Raw genomic sequence first — 20,294 nt, forward strand, 5'->3', positions numbered from 1 at the left:
CCCACCCACCCACCCACCCACTCACCCACCTACCCACCCACCCACTCACCCACCCACCCACTCACCCACCCATTCACTCACCCACTCACCCACCCACTCACCCACCCACCCACTCACTCACCCACCCACCCACCCACCCACTCACTCACCCACCCACTCACCCACCCACCCACCCACCCACTCACCCACCCACTCACCCACCCATTCACTCACCCACTCACCCACCCACTCACCCACCCACCCACTCACCCACCCACTCACCCACCCATTCACTCACCCACTCACCCACCCACCCACTCACCCACCCACTCACCCACCCATTCACTCACCCACCCACCCACCCACTCACCCACCCACCCACCCACTCACTCACCCACCCACCCACCCACCCACCCACTCACTCACCCACCCACTCACCCACCCACCCACTCACCCACCCACTCACCCACCCACCCACTCACCCACCCACTCACCCACCCACCCCCCACTCACCACTGAAGTTGAGCTGGGAGCAGGTGCACAGCGAGTGGATGATGTTGATGACGAGGCCGTGAGTGGAGGCCCTCAGGGAGAGAGGCCCAGTGGCCACGAGGAGGGTCACGACGTGGAACAGGTAGGGCAGGTGGGTGGCTACGTCCAGAGAGTTGTTGAAACTCAACATGAGCATGTACCTGTGGGGAGAGGGTGGGTGGGTGAGTGGGTGGGTGGGTGGGTGGGTGAGTGGGTGGGTGAGTGGGTGGGTGGGTGGGTGGGTGAGTGGGTGGGTGAGTGGGTGGGTGGGTGAGTGAGTGGGTGGGTGAGTGAGTGAGTGAGTGGGTGGGTGGGTGGGTGGGTGGGTGAGTGAGTGAGTGGGTGGGTGGGTGAGTGGGTGGGTGGGTGGGTGAGTGAGTGAGTGGGTGGGTGGGTGGGTGAGTGGGTGAGTGAGTGAGTGGGTGGGTGAGTGGGTGGGTGAGTGAGTGAGTGGGTGGGTGGGTGGGTGAGTGAGTGGGTGGGTGAGTGAGTGGGTGGGTGGGTGAGTGCGTGGGTGAGTGGGTGGGTGGGTGGGTGAGTGGGTGGGTGGGTGAGTGGGTGGGTGGGTGAGTGGGTGGGTGGGTGGGTGCATGAGTGGGTGGGTGGGTGGGTGGGTGAGTGAGTGAGTGGGTGGGTGGGTGGGTGAGTGAGTGGGTGAGTGGGTGAGTGAGTGGGTGGGTGGGTGGGTGAGTGAGTGAGTGGGTGGGTGGGTGGGTGAGTGGGTGAGTGGGTGGGTGGGTGAGGGAGTGAGTGGGTGGGTGGGTGGGTGAGTGGGTGAGTGAGTGGGTGAGTGGGTGGGTGAGTGGGTGAGTGAGTGGGTGGGTGGGTGGGTTCAGGTGGGTGGCTACGTCCAGAGAGTTGTTGAAACTCAACATGAGCATGTACCTGTGGGGAGAGGGTGGGTGAGTGGGTGGGTGGGTGGGTGAGTGGGTGGGTGGGTGGGTGGGTGAGTGAGTGAGTGGGTGGGTGGGTGAGTGGGTGGGTGGGTGAGTGGGTGGGTGAGTGGGTGGGTGAGTGAGTGGGTGGGTGAGTGGGTGGTTGGGTGAGTGGGTGAGTGGGTGGGTGGGTGGGTGAGTGGGTGGGTGGGTGAGTGAGTGAGTGGGTGGGTGGGTGAGAGGGTGGGTGGGTGGGTGGGTGAGTGGGTGGGTGGGTGAGTGAGTGAGTGAGTGGGTGGGTGGGTGGGTGAGTGGGTGGGTCGGTGGGTGAGTGAGTTGGTGGGTGGGTGGGTGGGTGAGTGAGTGGGTGGGTGAGTGAGTGAGTGGGTGGGTGGGTGGGTGAGTGGGTGGGTGGGTGAGTGAGTGGGTGAGTGGGTGAGTGGGTGGGTGAGTGGGTGGGTGAGTGGGTGGGTGAGTGGGTGAGTGGGTGGGTGAGTGGGTGGGTGGGTGGGTGAGTGGGTGGGTGAGTGGGTGGGTGGGTGGGTGAGTGAGTGAGTGGGTGGGTGGGTGGGTGAGTGGGTGGGTGGGTGAGTGAGTGGGTGAGTGGGTGAGTGGGTGGGTGAGTGAGTGGGTGAGTGGGTGAGTGGGTGGGTGGGTGGGTGAGTGAGTGGGTGAGTGGGTGAGTGGGTGAGTGGGTGGGTGAGTGAGTGGGTGAGTGGGTGAGTGGGTGGGTGAGTGGGTGGGTGAGTGAGTGAGTGAGTGGGTGGGTGGGTGGGTGGGTGGGTGAGTGGGTGGGTGGGTGAGTGAGTGAGTGAGTGGGTGGGTGGGTGGGTGGGTGGGTGAGTGGGTGAGTGGGTGGGTGGGTGGGTGGGTGAGTGGGTGGGTGGGTGAGTGAGTGAGTGGGTGGGTGGGTGGGTGAGTGAGTGGGTGGGTGGGTGAGTGAGTGAGTGGGTGAGTGGGTGGGTGGGTGAGTGAGTGGGTGAGTGGGTGAGTGGGTGGGTGAGTGGGTGGGTGAGTGGGTGAGTGGGTGGGTGAGTGGGTGGGTGGTTGGGTGAGTGGGTGGGTGAGTGGGTGGGTGAGTGGGTGGGTGAGTGAGTGAGTGGGTGGGTGGGTGGGTGGGTGGGTGAGTGGGTGGGTGGGTGAGTGAGTGGGTGAGTGGGTGAGTGGGTGAGTGGGTGGGTGAGTGAGTGGGTGAGTGGGTGAGTGGGTGGGTGGGTGGGTGAGTGAGTGGGTGAGTGGGTGAGTGGGTGAGTGGGTGGGTGAGTGAGTGGGTGAGTGGGTGAGTGGGTGGGTGGGTGGGTGAGTGAGTGGGTGAGTGGGTGAGTGGGTGAGTGAGTGGGTGGGTGAGTGGGTGGGTGGGTGAGTGAGTGGGTGAGTGGGTGGGTGGGTGAGTGGGTGAGTGAGTGGGTGGGTGGGTGGGTGGGTGAGTGAGTGGGTGGGTGGGTGGGTGAGTGGGTGAGTGGGTGGGTGAGTGGGTGGGTGGGTGGGTGGGTGAGTGGGTGAGTGAGTGGGTGGGTGGGTGGGTGGGTGGGTGGGTGGGTGAGTGGGTGGGTGGGTGAGTGGGTGAGTGGGTGGGTGGGTGAGTGGGTGGGTGGGTGGGTGAGTGGGTGGGTGGGTGGGTGAGTGGGTGAGAGGGTGGGTGGGTGAGTGAGTGAGTGGGTGAGTGGGTGGGTGGGTGAGTGAGTGAGTGGGTGGGTGGGTGGGTGGGTGGGTGGGTGGGTGGTGAGTGAGTGGTGGGTGGGTGAGTGGGTGGGTGGGTGTGAGTGGGTGGGTGGGTGGGTGAGTGAGTGGGTGAGTGGGTGAGTGGGTGGGTGAGTGGGTGGGTGGGTGAGTGGGTGGGTGGGTGAGTGAGTGGGTGGGTGGGTGAGTGGGTGGGTGAGTGGGTGGGTGAGAGTGAGAGGAGTGAGAGTGGTGAGTGTGTTGAAGGTGGTGAGTGTGGTGAGGGTGGTGAGTGTGGTGAGGGTGGTGAGGGTTAGGGTGGTGAGTGTGGTGAGGGTGGTGAGTGTGGTGAGGGTTGTGAGGGTTGTGAGGGTGGTGAGGGTGAGTGTGGTGAGTGTGGTGAGGGTGGTGAGTGTGGTGAGGGTTGTGAGGGTTGTGAGGGTGGTGAGGGTGGTGGAGAGTGTGGTGAGCGGTGTGAGGGTGGTGAGTGTGGTGAGTGTGGTGAGGGTGGTGAGTGTGGTGAGTGTGGTAAGTGTGTTGAAGGTAGTGAGGGTGGTGAGGGTGGTGAGTGTGGTGAGGGTGGTGAGGGTGAGTGTGGTGAGGGGTGGTGAGGGTGAGGGGGTGGTGAGTGTGGTGAGGGTGGTGAGGGTGAGTGTGGTGAGGGTGGTGAGGGTGAGTGTGGTGAGTGTGGTGAGGGTGAGGGTGGTGAGTGTGGTGAGGGTGGTGAGGGTGGTGAGGGTGGTGAGGGTGAGTGTGGTGAGGGTGGTGAGGGTGAGGGGTGGTGAGTGTGGTGAGGGTGGTGAGGGTGAGTGTGGTGAGGGTGGTGAGGGTGAGTGTGGTGAGGGTGGTGAGGGTTGTGAGGGTGGTGAGGGTGGTGGAGAGTGTGGTGAGCGGTGTGAGGGTGGTGAGTGTGGTGAGTGTGGTGAGGGTGGTGAGTGTGGTGAGTGTGGTAAGTGTGTTGAAGGTAGTGAGGGTGGTGAGGGTGGTGAGTGTGGTGAGGGTGGTGAGGGTGAGTGTGGTGAGGGTGGTGAGGGTGAGGGTGGTGAGTGTGGTGAGGGTGGTGAGGGTGAGTGTGGTGAGGGTGGTGAGGGTGAGTGTGGTGAGTGTGGTGAGGGTGAGGGTGGTGAGTGTGGTGAGGGTGGTGAGGGTGGTGAGGGTGGTGAGGGTGAGTGTGGTGAGGGTGGTGAGGGTGAGGGTGGTGAGTGTGGTGAGGGTGGTGAGGGTGAGTGTGGTGAGGGTGGTGAGGGTGAGTGTGGTGAGGGTGGTGAGGGTGAGTGTGGTGAGTGTGGTGAGGGTGAGGGTGGTGAGTGTGGTGAGGGTGGTGAGGGTGGTGAGGGTGGTGAGGGTGAGTGTGGTGAGGGTGGTGAGGGTGAGGGTGGTGAGTGTGGTGAGGGTGGTGAGGGTGAGTGTGGTGAGGGTGGTGAGGGTGAGTGTGGTGAGGGTGGTGAGGGTGAGTGTGGTGAGGGTGGTGAGGGTGAGTGTGGTGAGGGTGGTGAGGGTGAGTGTGGTGAGTGTGGTGAGGGTGAGGGTGGTGAGTGTGGTGAGGGTGGTGAGGGTGGTGAGGGTTGGTGAGGGTGAGTGTGGTGAGGGTGGTGAGGGTGAGGGTGGTGAGTGTGGTGAGGGTGGTGAGGTTGAGTGTGGTGAGTGTGGTGAGGGTGGTGAGGGTGAGTGTGGTGAGTGTGGTGAGGGTGGTGAGGGTGAGTGTGGTGAGTGTGGTGAGGGTGAGTGTGGTGAGTGTGGTGAGGGTGGTGAGGTTGAGTGTGGTGAGGGTGGTGAGGGTGGTGAGGGTGAGTGTGGTGAGGGTGGTGAGGGTGAGGGTGGTGAGTGTGGTGAGGGTGGTGAGGTTGAGTGTGGTGAGTGTGGTGAGGGTGGTGAGGGTGAGTGTGGTGAGTGTGGTGAGGGTGGTGAGGGTGAGTGTGGTGAGTGTGGTGAGGGTGAGGGTGGTGGTGAGCGTGGTGAGTGTGGTGAGGGTTGTGAGGGTGGTGAGTGTGGTGAGTGTTGAAGGTAGTGAGGGTGGTGAGGGTGGTGAGGGTGAGGGTGGTGAGCGTGGTGAGTGTGGTGAGGGTGGTGAGTGTGGTGAGGGTGGTGAGGGTGAGGGTGGTGAGGGTTGTGAGGGTGGTGAGTGTGGTGAGTGTTGAAGGTAGTGAGGGTGGTGAGGGTGAGGGTGGTGAGTGTGGTGAGTGTTGAAGGTAGTGAGGGTGGTGAGGGTGAGGGTGGTGAGTGTGGTGAGTGTGTTGAAGGTAGTGAGGGTGGTGAGGGTGGTGAGGGTGGTGAGGGTGAGTGTGGTGAGGGTGGTGAGGGTGGTGAGTGTGGTGTGTGGTGAGTGTTGTGTGTGGTGAGCGGTTCCACCTGGCGAGGATTGCGATGTCATCCCACATGAGGTGCTGCTCCAGCGTTGCGGTCGGTGAGAGGCAAGTCTTGTCTATGATACGGCACATCCTGCCTATCACCTGGGGAGAGGGGAGTGGGTGAGTGGGTGAGTGGGTGGGTGGGTGATTGGGTGGGTGGGTGGGTGAGTGAGTGAGTGGGTGGGTGAGTGGGTGGGTGGGTGGGTGAGTGGGTGAGTGGGTGGGTGGGTGAGTGGGTGGGTGGGTGAGTAGGTGAGTGAGTGGGTGGGTGGGTGAGTGGGTGAGTGGGTGGGTGATTGAATGGGTGAGAGGGTGGGTGGGTGTGTGGGTGAGTGGGTGGGTCGGTGAGTGGGTGGGTGAGTGAGTGGGTGAGTGGGTGGGTGAGTGAGTGAGTGGGTGGGTGATTGGGTGGGTGAGTGGGTGGGTGATTGGGTGGGTGAGTGAGTGAGTGGGTGAGTGAGTGAGTGGGTGAGTGGGTGAGTGGGTGGGTGAGTAGGTGAGTGAGTGGGTGGGTGGGTGAGTGGGTGAGTGGGTGGGTGAGTGGGTGGGTGAGTGGGTGAGTAGGTGAGTGAGTGGGTGGGTGGGTGAGTGGGTGAGTGGGTGGGTGAGTAGGTGAGTGAGTGGGTGGGTGAGTGAGTGAGTGGGTGGGTGGGTGGGTGAGTGGGTGGGTGGGTGAGTGGGTGAGTGGGTGGGTGGGTGGGTAATTGAATGGGTGAGTGGGTGGGTGGGTGAGTGGGTGGGTGGGTGAGTGGGTGGGTGGGTGAGTGGGTGAGTGAGCGGGTGAGTGGGTGGGTGAGTGAGTGGGTGGGTGAGTGAGTGAGTGGGTGAATGAGTGAGTGGGTGAGTGAGTGGGTGAGTGGGTGAGTGAGTGGGTGAGTGGGTGGGTGAGTGAGTTAGTGGGTGAGTGAGTGAGTGAGCGAGTGGATGGGTGAGTGGGTGGGTGAGTGAGTGAGTAAGTGAGTCGGTGAGCGAGAGGAAAATCTAGTCTATGATGCAGCACATCCTGCCCATCACCCACCCACCACCGCCCCTCACCACAGTTCCTCACCACCGCTCCTCACCACCACCACCCCTCACCACCGCCCCTCACCACCGCCCCTCACCACCGCCCCTCACCACCGCCCCTCACCACCGCCCCTCACCACCGCCCCTCACCACCGCCCCTCACCACCGCCCCTCACCACCACCACCCCTCACCACCGCCCCTCACCACCGCCCCTCACCACCGCCCCTCACCACCGCCCCTCACCACCACCCCTCACCACCACCCCTCACCACCACCCCTCACCACCACCACCCCTCACCACCACCCCTCACCACCGCCCCTCACCACCGCCCCTCACCACCACCCCTCACCACCATTCCTCACCACCGCCCCTCACCACCGCCCCTCACCACCGCCCCTCACCACCACCGCTCACCACCACCCCTCACCACCACCCCTCACCACCGCTCCTCACCACCACCCCTCACCACCACCCCTCACCACCACCACACCTCACCACCACCCCTCACCACCACCGCCCCTCACCACCACCCCTCACCACCACCAATCACCACCGCCCCTCACCACCACCCCTCACCACCGCCCCTCACCACCGCCCCTCACCACCGCCCCTCACCACCGCTCCTCACCACCACCCCTCACCACCACCCCTCACCACCACCACCCCTCACCACCACCCCTCACCACCACCGCCCCTCACCACCGCCCCTCACCACCACCAATCACCACCGCCCCTCACCACCACCCCTCACCACCATTCCTCACCACCGCCCCTCACCACCGCCCCTCACCACCGCCCCTCACCACCGCCCCTCACCACCGCCCCTCACCACCGCCCCTCACCACCATTCCTCACCACCGCCCCTCACCACCGCCCCTCACCACCGCCCCTCACCACCGCCCCTCACCACCGCCCCTCACCACCGCCCCTCACCACCGCCCCTCACCACCGCCCCTCACCACCGCCCCTCACCACCGCCCCTCACCACCGCCCCTCACCACCGCCCCTCACCACCGCCCCTCACCACCACCCCTCACCACCACCCCTCACCACCACCCCTCACCACCACCCCTCACCACCGCTCCTCACCACCACCCCTCACCACCACCCCTCACCACCACCACACCTCACCACCACCCCTCACCACCACCGCCCCTCACCACCACCCCTCACCACCACCAATCACCACCGCCCCTCACCACCACCCCTCACCACCGCCCCTCACCACCGCCCCTCACCACCGCCCCTCACCACCGCTCCTCACCACCACCCCTCACCACCACCCCTCACCACCACCACCCCTCACCACCACCCCTCACCACCACCGCCCCTCACCACCGCCCCTCACCACCACCAATCACCACCGCCCCTCACCACCACCCCTCACCACCATTCCTCACCACCGCCCCTCACCACCGCCCCTCACCACCGCCCCTCACCACCGCCCCTCACCACCGCCCCTCACCACCGCCCCTCACCACAGCCCCTCACCACCACCGCCCCTCACCACCACCACCCCTCACCACCGCCCCTCACCACCGCCCCTCACCACCGCCCCTCACCACCGCCCCTCACCACCGCCCCTCACCACCGCCCCTCACCACCACCCCTCACCACCGCCCCTCACCACCGCCCCTCACCACCGCCCCTCACCACCACCCCTCACCACCGCCCCTCACCACCGCCCCTCACCACCACCGCCCCTCACCACCACCGCCCCTCACCACCACCGCCCCTCACCACCGCCCCTCACCACCGCCCCTCACCACCGCTCCTCACCACCGCCCCTCACCACCACCCCTCACCACCACCACCCCTCACCACCACCCCTCACCACCGCCCCTCACCTTGCTCGACACCAGCTTGACGTTCCCCGAGGCGAGGGCTACGGCCGTGTCGGCCATCACCTCGGCCTTGACGGAGCCCAGGCCTCTTGATGAAGCTGTCCAACACGACGTCCAGCAGATCCGTGATCTGGGGGGGGGGGGGGGGGGCGGTGAGCGGAGGATGGTGAGGAGGTGGTGAGGAGGTGGTGAGGAGGTGGTGAGGAGGCGGTGAGGAGGCGGTGAGGAGGCGGTGAGGAGGCGGTGAGGAGGCGGTGAGGAGGTGGTGAGGAGGTGGTGAGGAGGCGGTGAGGAGGCGGTGAGGAGGCGGTGAGGAGGCGGTGAGGAGGTGGTGAGGAGGTGGTGAGGAGGCGGTGAGGAGGCGGTGAGGAGGCGGTGAGGAGGTGGTGAGGAGGTGGTGAGGAGGCGGTGAGGAGGCGGTGAGAAGGTGGTGAGGAGGCGGTGAGGAGGCGGTGAGGAGGTGGTGAGGAGGTGGTGAGGAGGCGGTGAGGAGGTGGTGAGGAGGTGGTGAGGAGGCGGTGAGGAGGTGGTGAGGAGGCGGTGAGGAGGTGGTGAGAAGGTGGTGAGGAGGTGGTGAGGAGGTGGTGAGAAGGTGGTGAGGAGGTGGTGAGGAGGAGAGCCGACACACGCACGGACACACTCACGTAGACTCGCTCGCTCGCTCACTCACTCACACACTCACTCACACACTCACGCGCTCGCTCAGACACTCGCTCGCTCGCTCGCTCACACACTCACTCGCTCGCTCACTCACACACTCACTCACACACTCACTCACACACACACTCACTCACTCACACACTCACTCACACACTCACACACTCACTCACACACTCACTCACACACTCACTCACTCACACACTCACCCACTCACACACTCACTCACTCACACACTCACTCACACACTCACACACTCACTCACACACTCACACACTCACACACTCACCCACTCACACACTCACTCACTCACACACTCACTCACTCACACACTCGCTCGCTCACACACTCACTCACTCATTCACTCACTCACTCACACACTCACTCACTCACACACTCGCTCGCTCACACACTCACACACTCACACACTCACTCACACACTCACACACTCACTCACACACTCACTCACTCACACACTCGCTCGCTCACACACTCGCTCGCTCACTCACTCACACACTCACACACTCACTCACACACTCACTCACTCACTCACACACTCACTCACTCACACACTCGCTCGCTCACACACTCGCTCGCTCACTCACTCACACACTCACACACTCACTCACACACTCACTCACTCACTCACACACTCACTCACTCACACACTCGCTCGCTCACTCACTCACACACTCACACACTCACTCACACACTCACTCACTCACTCACACACTCACTCACTCACACACTCGCTCGCTCACTCACTCACACACTCACACACTCACTCACACACTCACACACTCACTCACACACTCACTCACACACTCACTCACTCACTCACACACTCACACACTCACTCACACACTCACTCACTCACTCACACACTCGCTCGCTCACACACTCGCTCGCTCACTCACTCACACACTCACACACTCACTCACACACTCACACACTCACTCACACACTCACTCACACACACACTCACTCACACACTCACCCACTCACACACTCACTCACTCACACACTCACTCACACACTCACACACTCACTCACACACTCACTCACACACTCACTCACACACTCACCCACTCACACACTCACTCACTCACACACTCACTCACACACTCGCTCGCTCGCTCAGACACTCACTCACTCACACACTCACTCACACACTCACACACTCACTCACACACTCACTCACCCACTCACACACTCACACACTCACACACTCACTCACTCACTCACTCACACACTCACACACTCACACACTCACTCACACACACACTCACTCACACACTCACCCACTCACACACTCACTCACTCACACACTCACTCACACACTCGCTCGCTCGCTCAGACACTCACTCACTCACACACTCACTCACACACTCACACACTCACTCACACACTCACTCACCCACTCACACACTCACTCACTCACACACTCACTCACACACACACTCACTCACTCACACACTCACTCACACACTCACACACTCACTCACACACTCACTCACACACTCGCTCGCTCGCTCAGACACTCACTCACTCACACACTCACTCACACACTCACACACTCACTCACACACTCACTCACCCACTCACACACTCACTCACTCACACACTCACTCACACACTCACACACTCACTCACACACTCACACACTCACTCACACACTCACTCACACACTCACTCACACACTCACACACTCACTCACACACTCACACACTCACTCACTCACTCACACACTCACTCACACACTCACACACTCACTCACACACTCACTCACACACTCACTCACACACTCGCTCGCTCGCTCAGACACTCGCTCGCTCACTCACTCACACACTCACACACTCACCCACTCACACACTCACTCACACACTCACTCACACACTCACACACTCACACACTCACTCACACACTCACTCTCACACGCACACACACACACTCACTCACCCACTCACCCACTCACTCACACACACTCACACGCACACACTCACCCACACACTCACACACACACCCACCCACCCACACACACCCTACCCTCCCCGCCCCGCCGGTGCCAGGCTAGGTGCACCCCCACCTGCCCGAGACTGCCCCAGATCTTGGCCTGTATGGAGGGGTACATCTGCTTCTCGTTGATGGTCACTCACTCACACACTCACTCACTCACCCACTCACTAACTCACTCACTCACTCACTCTCACACTCACACACCCACACGCACACACTCACTCACACACTCACACACTCACTCACTCACTAACTCACTCACACACTCACTCACTCACCCACACCCACACACACACACCCACCCACCAACACACACACACACACCCCACCCACACACACCACACCCTACCCTCCCCGCCCCGCCGGTGCCAGGCTAGGTGCACCCACCTGGCCGAGACTGCCCCAGATCTTGGCCTGTATGGAGGGGTACATCTGCTTCTCGTTGATGGTCACTCACTCACACACTCACTCACACACTCACACTCTCACACACTCACTCACACACTCACTCACTCACACCCACCCACACACACCCTACCCCCCTCTCCCCGCCCCGCCGGTGCCAGGCTAGGTGCACCCACCTGGCCGAGACTGCCCCAGATCTTGGCCTGTATGGAGGGGTACATCTGCTTCTCGTTGATGGTCACTCACTCACACACTCACTCACTCACACACTCACCCACTCACTCACACACGCACTCACTCACTCACTCACCCACTCACTCACACACTCACTCACACACACACTCACTCACTCACCCACTCACTCACTCACTCACCCACTCACTCACTCACTCACTCTCACACTCACACACTCACTCACACACTCACTCACTCACTCACTAACTCACTCACTAACTCACTCACACCCACACTCACTAACTCACTCACACACTCACTCTCACACTCACACACCCACACACTCACTCACTCACCCACTCACACACTCACTCACACACTCACTCACACACTCACTCACACACTCTCACACAATCTCACACTGCCACACACTCACACACTCACTCACTCACACACACTCACACACACCCACCCACCAACACACACACCCACCCACACACACACACCCTACCCTCCCCGCCCCGCCGGTGCCAGGCTAGGTGCACCCACCTGGCCGAGACTGCCCCAGATCTTGGCCTGTATGGAGGGGTACATCTGCTTCTCGTTGATGGTCACTCACTCACACACTCACTCACTCACCCACTCACTAACTCACTCACACTCTCACACACTCACTCACACACTCACTCACTCACTCACACACTCACTCACTCACACACTCACTCACACACTCACACTCTCACACACTCACTCACTCACACACGCACACACACACACTCACTCACTCACTCACACACCCACTCACTCACTCACACACTCACTCACACCCACCCACACACACCCTACCCCCCTCTCCCCGCCCCGCCGGTGCCAGGCTAGGTGCACCCCCACCTGCCCGAGACTGCCCCAGATCTTGGCCTGTATGGAGGGGTACATCTGCTTCTCGTTGATGGTCATGGTGATGAGCTTGTCCAGGATGGCGGACACTCGCTGTCGCTTGGCGTCGTCCGAGTGCTTGCAGAAGCGCACCAAGTTGGAGAGCCAGGGGGTCATGTACTCCAAGCACAGGTGCTTCAGTTCGATACCTGCACACACAGAGACACACACACACACACAGAGACACACACAGAGACACAGAGACACACACAGAGAGACACAGAGAGAGAGACACAGAGACACACACACAGAGAGAGAGTTGGAGAGCCAGGGGGTCATGTACTCCAAGCAAAGGTGCTTCAGTTCGATACCTGCACACACAGAGACACACACACAGAGAGACACACACAGAGACACACACAGAGACACACACAGAGACACACACAGAGAGAGACACACACACAGATACACACACAGAGATACACACACACAGAGACACACACAGAGATACACAGAGAGAGAGAGACAGAGAGACACACACAGAGATACACACACACAGAGACACACACAGAGATACACACACACAGAGACACACACAGAGATACACACACACAGAGACACACACAGAGACACACACACAGAGACACACACACACACAGAGAGACACACACACACAGAGACACACACACAGAGATACACACACAGAGAGACACAGAGACACACACACAGAGACACACACAGAGACACACACACAGAGATACACACACACAGAGATACACACACAGAGACACACACACAGACACACACAGAGACACACACACACACACAGAGATACACAGAGATACACACACACAGAAACATACAGAGACACACACACAGAGACACACACACAGAGACACACACACACACAGAGATACACACACAGAGATACACACACAGAGATACACACAGAGACACACACACGTGCCACCCACCCCCCCACACCACACCACACCGCCACTCACTGGACTTGCTGAAGCCCGAGATGCACTCCTCCAGGAACTCGAGCGTGAGGTGGGGCTCGTTGAGCGCCAGCGTCTTGCTGATGGACACGATGAACAGCGTGTTGTTAGCCGGGATGCACAGCCCTGACGTCTCCAGGAGCTGCCCCTCGATCTTCAGGTTGAAGGTGCACGTCAGGGCGCACAGCAGGTTGTAGGCCGCAGAGCTGCGAGAGAGAGGGGGGGGGGGTGAGACGGCCGGGTGAGATACAGGGAGACGCGGGGAGACGCGGGGAGACGCTGGGGAGACGCAGGGAGACGGGGGGAGAGAATGGGAGAGAATGGGAGACACTGGGAGACACTGGTAGACGCGGGGAGACACTGGGGAGACGCGGCGAGACGCGGGGAGACACTGAGACACTGGGAGACACTGGGAGACGCGGCGAGACGCGGGGAGACACTGAGACACTGGGAGACACTGGGGAGACGCGGCGAGACGCGGGGAGACACTGAGACACTGGGAGACACTGGGAGACGCGGCGAGACGCGGGGAGACACTGGGGGAGACACTGGGGGAGAATGGGAGAGAATGGGAGACTGGGAGACACTGGGAGACGCGGTGAGACACTGATACACTGGGAGACGCTGGGAGACACTGGGAGACACTGAGACACTGGGAGACACTGGGAGACACTGAGACACTGGGAGACGCGGCGAGACGCGGCGAGACGCGGCGAGACGCGGGGAGACACTGAGACACTGGGAGACACTGGGAGACACTGGGAGACACTGGGAGACACTGGGAGACACTGGGAGACACTGGGAGACACTGGGAGAAAATGGGAGACACTGGGAGACACTGGGAGACACTGGGAGACACTGGGAGACACTGGGAGACACTGGGAGAAAATGGGAGAGAATGGGAGACACTGGGAGACACTGGGAGACACTGGGAGACACTGGGAGACACTGGGAGACACTGGGAGACACTGGGAGACACTGGGAGACACTGGGAGAAAATGGGAGAGAATGGGAGACGCGGGGAGACACTGAGACACTGGGAGACACTGGGAGACACTGGGAGACACTGGGAGACACTGGGAGACACTGGGAGAAAATGGGAGAGAATGGGAGACGCGGGGAGACGCGGGGAGACACTGGGAGACACTGGGAGAGAATGGGAGACTGGGAGACACTGGGAGACACTGGGAGACACTGGGAGAGAATTGGTAGACTGGGAGACACTGGGAGACACTGGGAGACACTGGGAGACACTGGGAGAGAATGGGAGACTGGGAGACGCGGGGAGACACTGGGAGACACTGGGAGAGAATGGGAGACTGGGAGACACTGGGAGACACTGGGAGACACTGGGAGAGAATGGGAGACTGGGAGATGCGGGGAGACACTGGGAGACACTGGGAGAGAATGGGAGACTGGGAGACACTGGGAGAGAATGGGAGAGAATGGGAGACTGGGAGACACTGGGAGAGAATGGGAGAGAATGGGAGACTGGGAGACACTGGGAGACACTGGGAGACGCGGGGAGACGCGGGGAGACGCTGGGAGACACTGGGAGACACTGGGAGACACTGGGAGACACTGGGAGACACTGGGAGAAAATGGGAGAGAATGGGAGACGCGGGGAGACGCGGGGAGACACTGGGAGACACTGGGAGAGAATGGGAGAGAATGGGAGAGATTGGGAGACTGGGAGACACTGGGAGACACTGGGAGACACGGGGAGACACTGGGAGACACTGGTAGACACTGGGAGACACTGGAGGAGACTGGGAGACACGGGGAGACACGGGGAGAGCCGCTCTCTGTCTCCATGTCTCTGTGTGTGTGTCTCTCTCTGTGTCTCTGTGTGTGTCTCTGTGTGTCTCTGTGTGTCTCTGTGTGTCTCTGTGTCTCCGTGTGTCTCTGTGTGTCTCTGTGTCTCTCTCTGTGTCTCTGTGTGTGTCTCTGTGTGTCTCTGTGTGTCTCTCTCTGTCTCTGTGTCTCCGTGTGTCTCTGTGTGTCTCTGTGTGTGTCTGTGTGTGTGTCTCTGTGTGTGTCTCTGTCTCTGTGTGTGTGTCTCTCTCTGTGTCTCTCTCTGTGTCTCTGTGTGTCTCTCTCTGTCTCTGTGTCTCCGTGTGTCTCTGTGTGTCTCTGTGTGTGTCTGTGTGTGTGTCTCTGTGTGTGTCTCTGTCTCTGTGTCTCTGTGTGTGTGTCTCTGTGTGTGTCTCTCTGTGTCTCTGTGTGTCTCTCTCTGTCTCTGTGTCTCCGTGTGTCTCTGTGTGTCTCTGTGTGTGTCTGTGTGTGTGTCTCTGTGTGTGTCTCTGTCTCTGTGTCTCTGTGTGTGTCTCTCTCTCTGTGTCTCTGTGTGTGTCTCTGTGTGTCTCTGTGTGTCTCTCTCTGTCTCTGTGTCTCCGTGTGTCTCTGTGTGTCTCTGTGTGTGTCTGTGTGTGTGTGTCTCTGTGTGTGTCTCTGTCTCTGTGTCTCTGTGTGTGTGTCTCTCTCTGTGTCTCTGTGTGTGTCTCTGTGTGTCTCTGTGTGTCTCTCTCTGTCTCTGTGTCTCCGTGTGTCTCTGTGTGTCTCTGTGTGTGTCTGTGTGTGTGTCTCTGTGTGTGTCTGTGTGTGTGTCTCTGTGTGTGTCTCTGTGTGTGTCTCTCTCTGTGTGTGTCTCTCTCTGTGTCTCTCTCTGCGTCTGTGTGTCTCTGTGTGTGTCTCTGTGTCTCACCTGAGGCTGGGGTCAGAGCTGCCCAGGTTGAGCAGTGCGATGTTGAGCAATGTCCCCGGCACGTCCTTGGGGCGTATCTTGGTGTGTGTCTCTCTCTGTCTCTGTGTCTCTGTGTAACTGTGTGTGTCTCTGTGTGTGTCTCCGTGTCTCTCTCTGTGTGTCTCCGTGTCTCTCTGTGTCTCTGCGTGTCTCACCTGAGGCTGGGGTCAGAGCTGCCCAGGTTGAGCAGTGCGATGTTGAGCAATGTCCCCGGCACGTCCTTGGGGCCTATCTTGGTGTGTGTCTCTCTCTGTCTCTGTGTCTCTGTGTAACTGTGTGTGTGTCTCTGTGTGTGTCTCCGTGTCTCTCTCTGCGTGTCTCCGTGTCTCTCTGTGTCTCTGCGTGTCTCACCGGAGGCTGGGGTCAGAGCTGCCCAGGTTGAGCAGTGCGATGTTGAGCAATGTCCCCGGCACGTCTTTGGGGCGTATCTTGGTGTGTGTCTCTCTCTGTCTCTGTGTCTCTGTGTAACTGTGTGTGTGTGTCTCTGTGTGTGTCTCTGTGTGTGTCTCTCTGTGTGTCTCTCTGTGTGTCTCCGTGTCTCTCTGTGTGTCTCTGTGTCTCACCGGAGGCTGGGGTCAGAGCTGCCCAGGTTGAGCAGTGCGATGTTGAGTAATGTCCCCGGCACGTCCTTGGGGCGTATCTTGGTGTGTGTCTCTCTCTGTCTCTGTGTCTCCGTGTCTCTCTCTGCGTGTCTCTGTGTGTGTCTCTGTGTCTCTGTGTCTCACCGGAGGCTGGGGTCAGAGCTGCCCAGGTTGAGCAGTGCGATGTTGAGCAATGTCCCCGGCACGTCCTTGGGGCGTATCTTGGTGTGTGTCTCTCTCTGTCTCTGTGTCTCTCTCTGTGTGTCTCCGTGTCTCTCTCTGTCTCTGTGTCTCTGTGTAACTGTGTGTGTGTCTCTGTGTGTGTCTCCGTGTCTCTCTCTGTGTGTCTCCGTGTCTCTCTGTCTCTGTGTCTCTGTGTAACTGTGTGTGTGTGTCTCTGTGTGTGTCTCTGTGTGTGTCTCTCTGCGTGTCTCCGTGTGTCTCTGTGTCTCTGCGTGTCTCACCGGAGGCTGGGGTCAGAGCTGCCCAGGTTGAGCAGTGCGATGTTGAGCAATGTCCCCGGCACGTCCTTGGGGCGTATCTTGGTGTGTGTCTCTCTCTGTCTCTGTGTCTCTGTGTGTGTCTGTGTCTCTGTGTCTCCGTGTCTCTCTCTGTGTGTCTCCGTGTCTCTCTGTGTCTCTGCGTGTCTCACCGGAGGCTGGGGTCAGAGCTGCCCAGGTTGAGCAGTGCGATGTTGAGCAATGTCCCCGGCACGTCCTTGGGGCGTATCTTGGTGTGTGTCTCTCTCTGTCTCTGTGTCTCTGTGTGTGTCTGTGTCTCTGTGTGTGTCTCCGTGTCTGTGTCTGTGTCTCACCGGAGGCTGGGGTCAGAGCTGCCCAGGTTGAGCAGTGCGATGTTGAGCAATGTCCCCGGCACGTCCTTGGGGCGTATCTTGGTGTGTGTCTCTCTCTGTCTCTGTGTCTCCGTGTCTCTCTGCGTGTCTCTGTGTGTGTCTCTCTGTGTCTCTGCGTGTCTCACCGGAGGCTGGGGTCAGAGCTGCCCAGGTTGAGCAGTGCGATGTTGAGCAATGTCCCCGGCACGTCCTTGGGGCGTATCTTGGTGTGTGTCTCTCTCTGTCTCTGTGTCTCTCTGCGTGTCTCTGCGTGTGTCTCTGTGTCTCTGCGTGTCTCACCGGAGGCTGGGGTCAGAGCTGCCCAGGTTGAGCAGTGCGATGTTGAGCAATGTCCCCGGCACGTCCTTGGGGCGTATCTTGGTGTGCTGCGGAATGCAGTCTGGCTGCGACAGCTCCCAGCGGGTACGGATGTGGATGATGGACTGCACGATGGCCTCACAGTCCGTGTGGATGAACGTCAGCGGGGTGCCCTGCTCACACACGCAGAGAGACACACGCAGAGAGACACACGCAGAGAGACACACGCAGAGACACACGCAGAGACACACGCAGAGACATGAAGAGACACACGCAGAGACACACGCAGAGAGACACAGAGACACACGCAGAGACACACGCAGAGACACACGCAGAGACACACGCAGAGACATGAAGAGACACACGCAGAGAGACACACGCAGAGAGACACGCAGAGAGACACGCAGAGACACGCAGAGATATACGCAGAGACACATGCAGAGACACACGCAGAGACACACGCAGAGACACACGCAGAGACACACGCAGAGACACACGCAGAGACATGAAGAGACACACGCAGAGAGACACGCAGAGACACACGCAGAGACACGCAGAGACACACGCAGAGACACACGCAGAGACACACGCAGAGACACACGCAGAGACACACGCAGAGACACACGCAGAGACACACGCAGAGACACACGCAGAGACACACGCAGAGACACACGCAGAGACACACGCAGAGACACACGCAGAGACACGCAGAGACACACGCAGAGACACACGCAGAGACACACGCAGAGACACACGCAGAGACACGCAGAGACACACGCAGAGACACACGCAGAGAGACACGCAGAGACACACGCAGAGAGACACGCAGAGACACACGCAAAGACACGCAGAGACACACGCAGAGACACACGCAGACACGCAGAGAGACACACGCAGAGACACACGCAGAGAGACACACGCAGAGACACACACAGAGACACGCAGAGACACACGCAGAGACACACGCAGAGACACACGCAGAGACACGCAGAGACACACGCAGAGACACACGCAGAGACACACGCAGAGACACACGCAGAGACACACGCAGAGACACACGCAGAGAGACACACGCAGAGACACGCAGAGACACACGCAGAGACACACGCAGAGACACACGCAGAGACATGAAGAGACACACGCAGAGACACACGCAGAGACACACGCAGAGACACACGCAGAGACACACGCAGAGACACACGCAGAGACACACGCAGAGACACACGCAGAGAGACACACGCAGAGACACACGCAGAGACACACGCAGAGACACACGCAGAGACACACGCAGAGACACACGCAGAGACACACGCAGAGACACACGCAGAGACACACGCAGAGACACACGCAGAGACACACGCAGAGACACACGCAGAGACACACGCAGAGACACACGCAGAGACACACGCAGAGACACGCAGAGACACACGCAGAGACACACGCAGAGACACACGCAGAGACACACGCAGAGACACACGCAGAGACACACGCAGAGACACACGCAGAGACACACGCAGAGACACACGCAGAGACACACGCAGAGACACACGCAGAGACACACGCAGAGACACACGCAGAGACACACGCAGAGACACACGCAGAGACACACGCAGAGACACACGCAGAGACACACGCAGAGACACGCGGAGAGACACGCAGAGACACACGCAGAGACACGCAGAGACACACGCAGAGACACACGCAGAGAGACACGCAGAGACACACGCAGAGACACGCAGAGACACACGCAGAGACACGCGGAGAGACACGCAGAGACACACGCAGAGACACACGCAGAGACACACGCAGAGACACGCGCAGAGACACACGCAGAGACACACAGAGACACACGCAGAGACACGCAGAGACACACGCAGAGACACGCAGAGACACACACAGAGACATGAAGAGACACACGCAGAGACACACGCAGAGAGACACGCAGAGACACACGCAGAGAGACACGCAAAGACACACGCAGAGACACACGCAGAGACACACGCAGAGACATACGCAGAGACACACGCAGAGACACGCAGAGACACGCAAAGACACACGCAGAGACACACGCAGAGACACACACAGAGACACACGCAGAGACACACGCAGAGACACGCAGAGACACACGCAGAGACACACGCAGAGACACGCAGAGACACACGCAGAGACACACGCAGAGACACACGCAGAGACACACGCAGAGACACACGCAGAGACACACGCAGAGACACACGCAGAGAGACACGCAGAGATATACGCAGAGACACACGCAGAGACACACGCAGAGACACACGCAGAGACACGCGCAGAGACACACGCAGAGACACGCAGAGACACGCAGAGACATGAAGAGACACACGCAGAGACACACACGCAGAGAGACACACGCAGAGAGACACACGCAGAGACACGCAGAGACACACGCAGAGACACACGCAGAGACACACG

General features: G+C 60.2%; 1 protein-coding gene across 1 annotated transcript in view; it reads right to left on the reverse strand.

Annotated features, from left to right (window-relative positions):
* Nucleotides 1–20,294, reverse strand: part of LOC144954699 (neurofibromin-like) — a gene marked incomplete at both ends in the record, with an annotated part of 130,724 nt that overhangs the window by 60,424 nt on the left and 50,006 nt on the right. Inside the window, 7 exon segments of the mRNA XM_078885135.1 lie at nucleotides 493–671; nucleotides 5,394–5,494; nucleotides 8,247–8,331; nucleotides 8,333–8,373; nucleotides 12,387–12,580; nucleotides 13,376–13,578; nucleotides 17,829–18,019. Coding sequence (XP_078741261.1) covers nucleotides 493–671; nucleotides 5,394–5,494; nucleotides 8,247–8,331; nucleotides 8,333–8,373; nucleotides 12,387–12,580; nucleotides 13,376–13,578; nucleotides 17,829–18,019 — 994 coding nt within the window.

This window comes from Lampetra fluviatilis, unplaced genomic scaffold (assembly GCF_964198595.1).
Source record: "Lampetra fluviatilis unplaced genomic scaffold, kcLamFluv1.1 SCAFFOLD_247, whole genome shotgun sequence".
NCBI lineage: Eukaryota > Metazoa > Chordata > Hyperoartia > Petromyzontiformes > Petromyzontidae > Lampetra > Lampetra fluviatilis.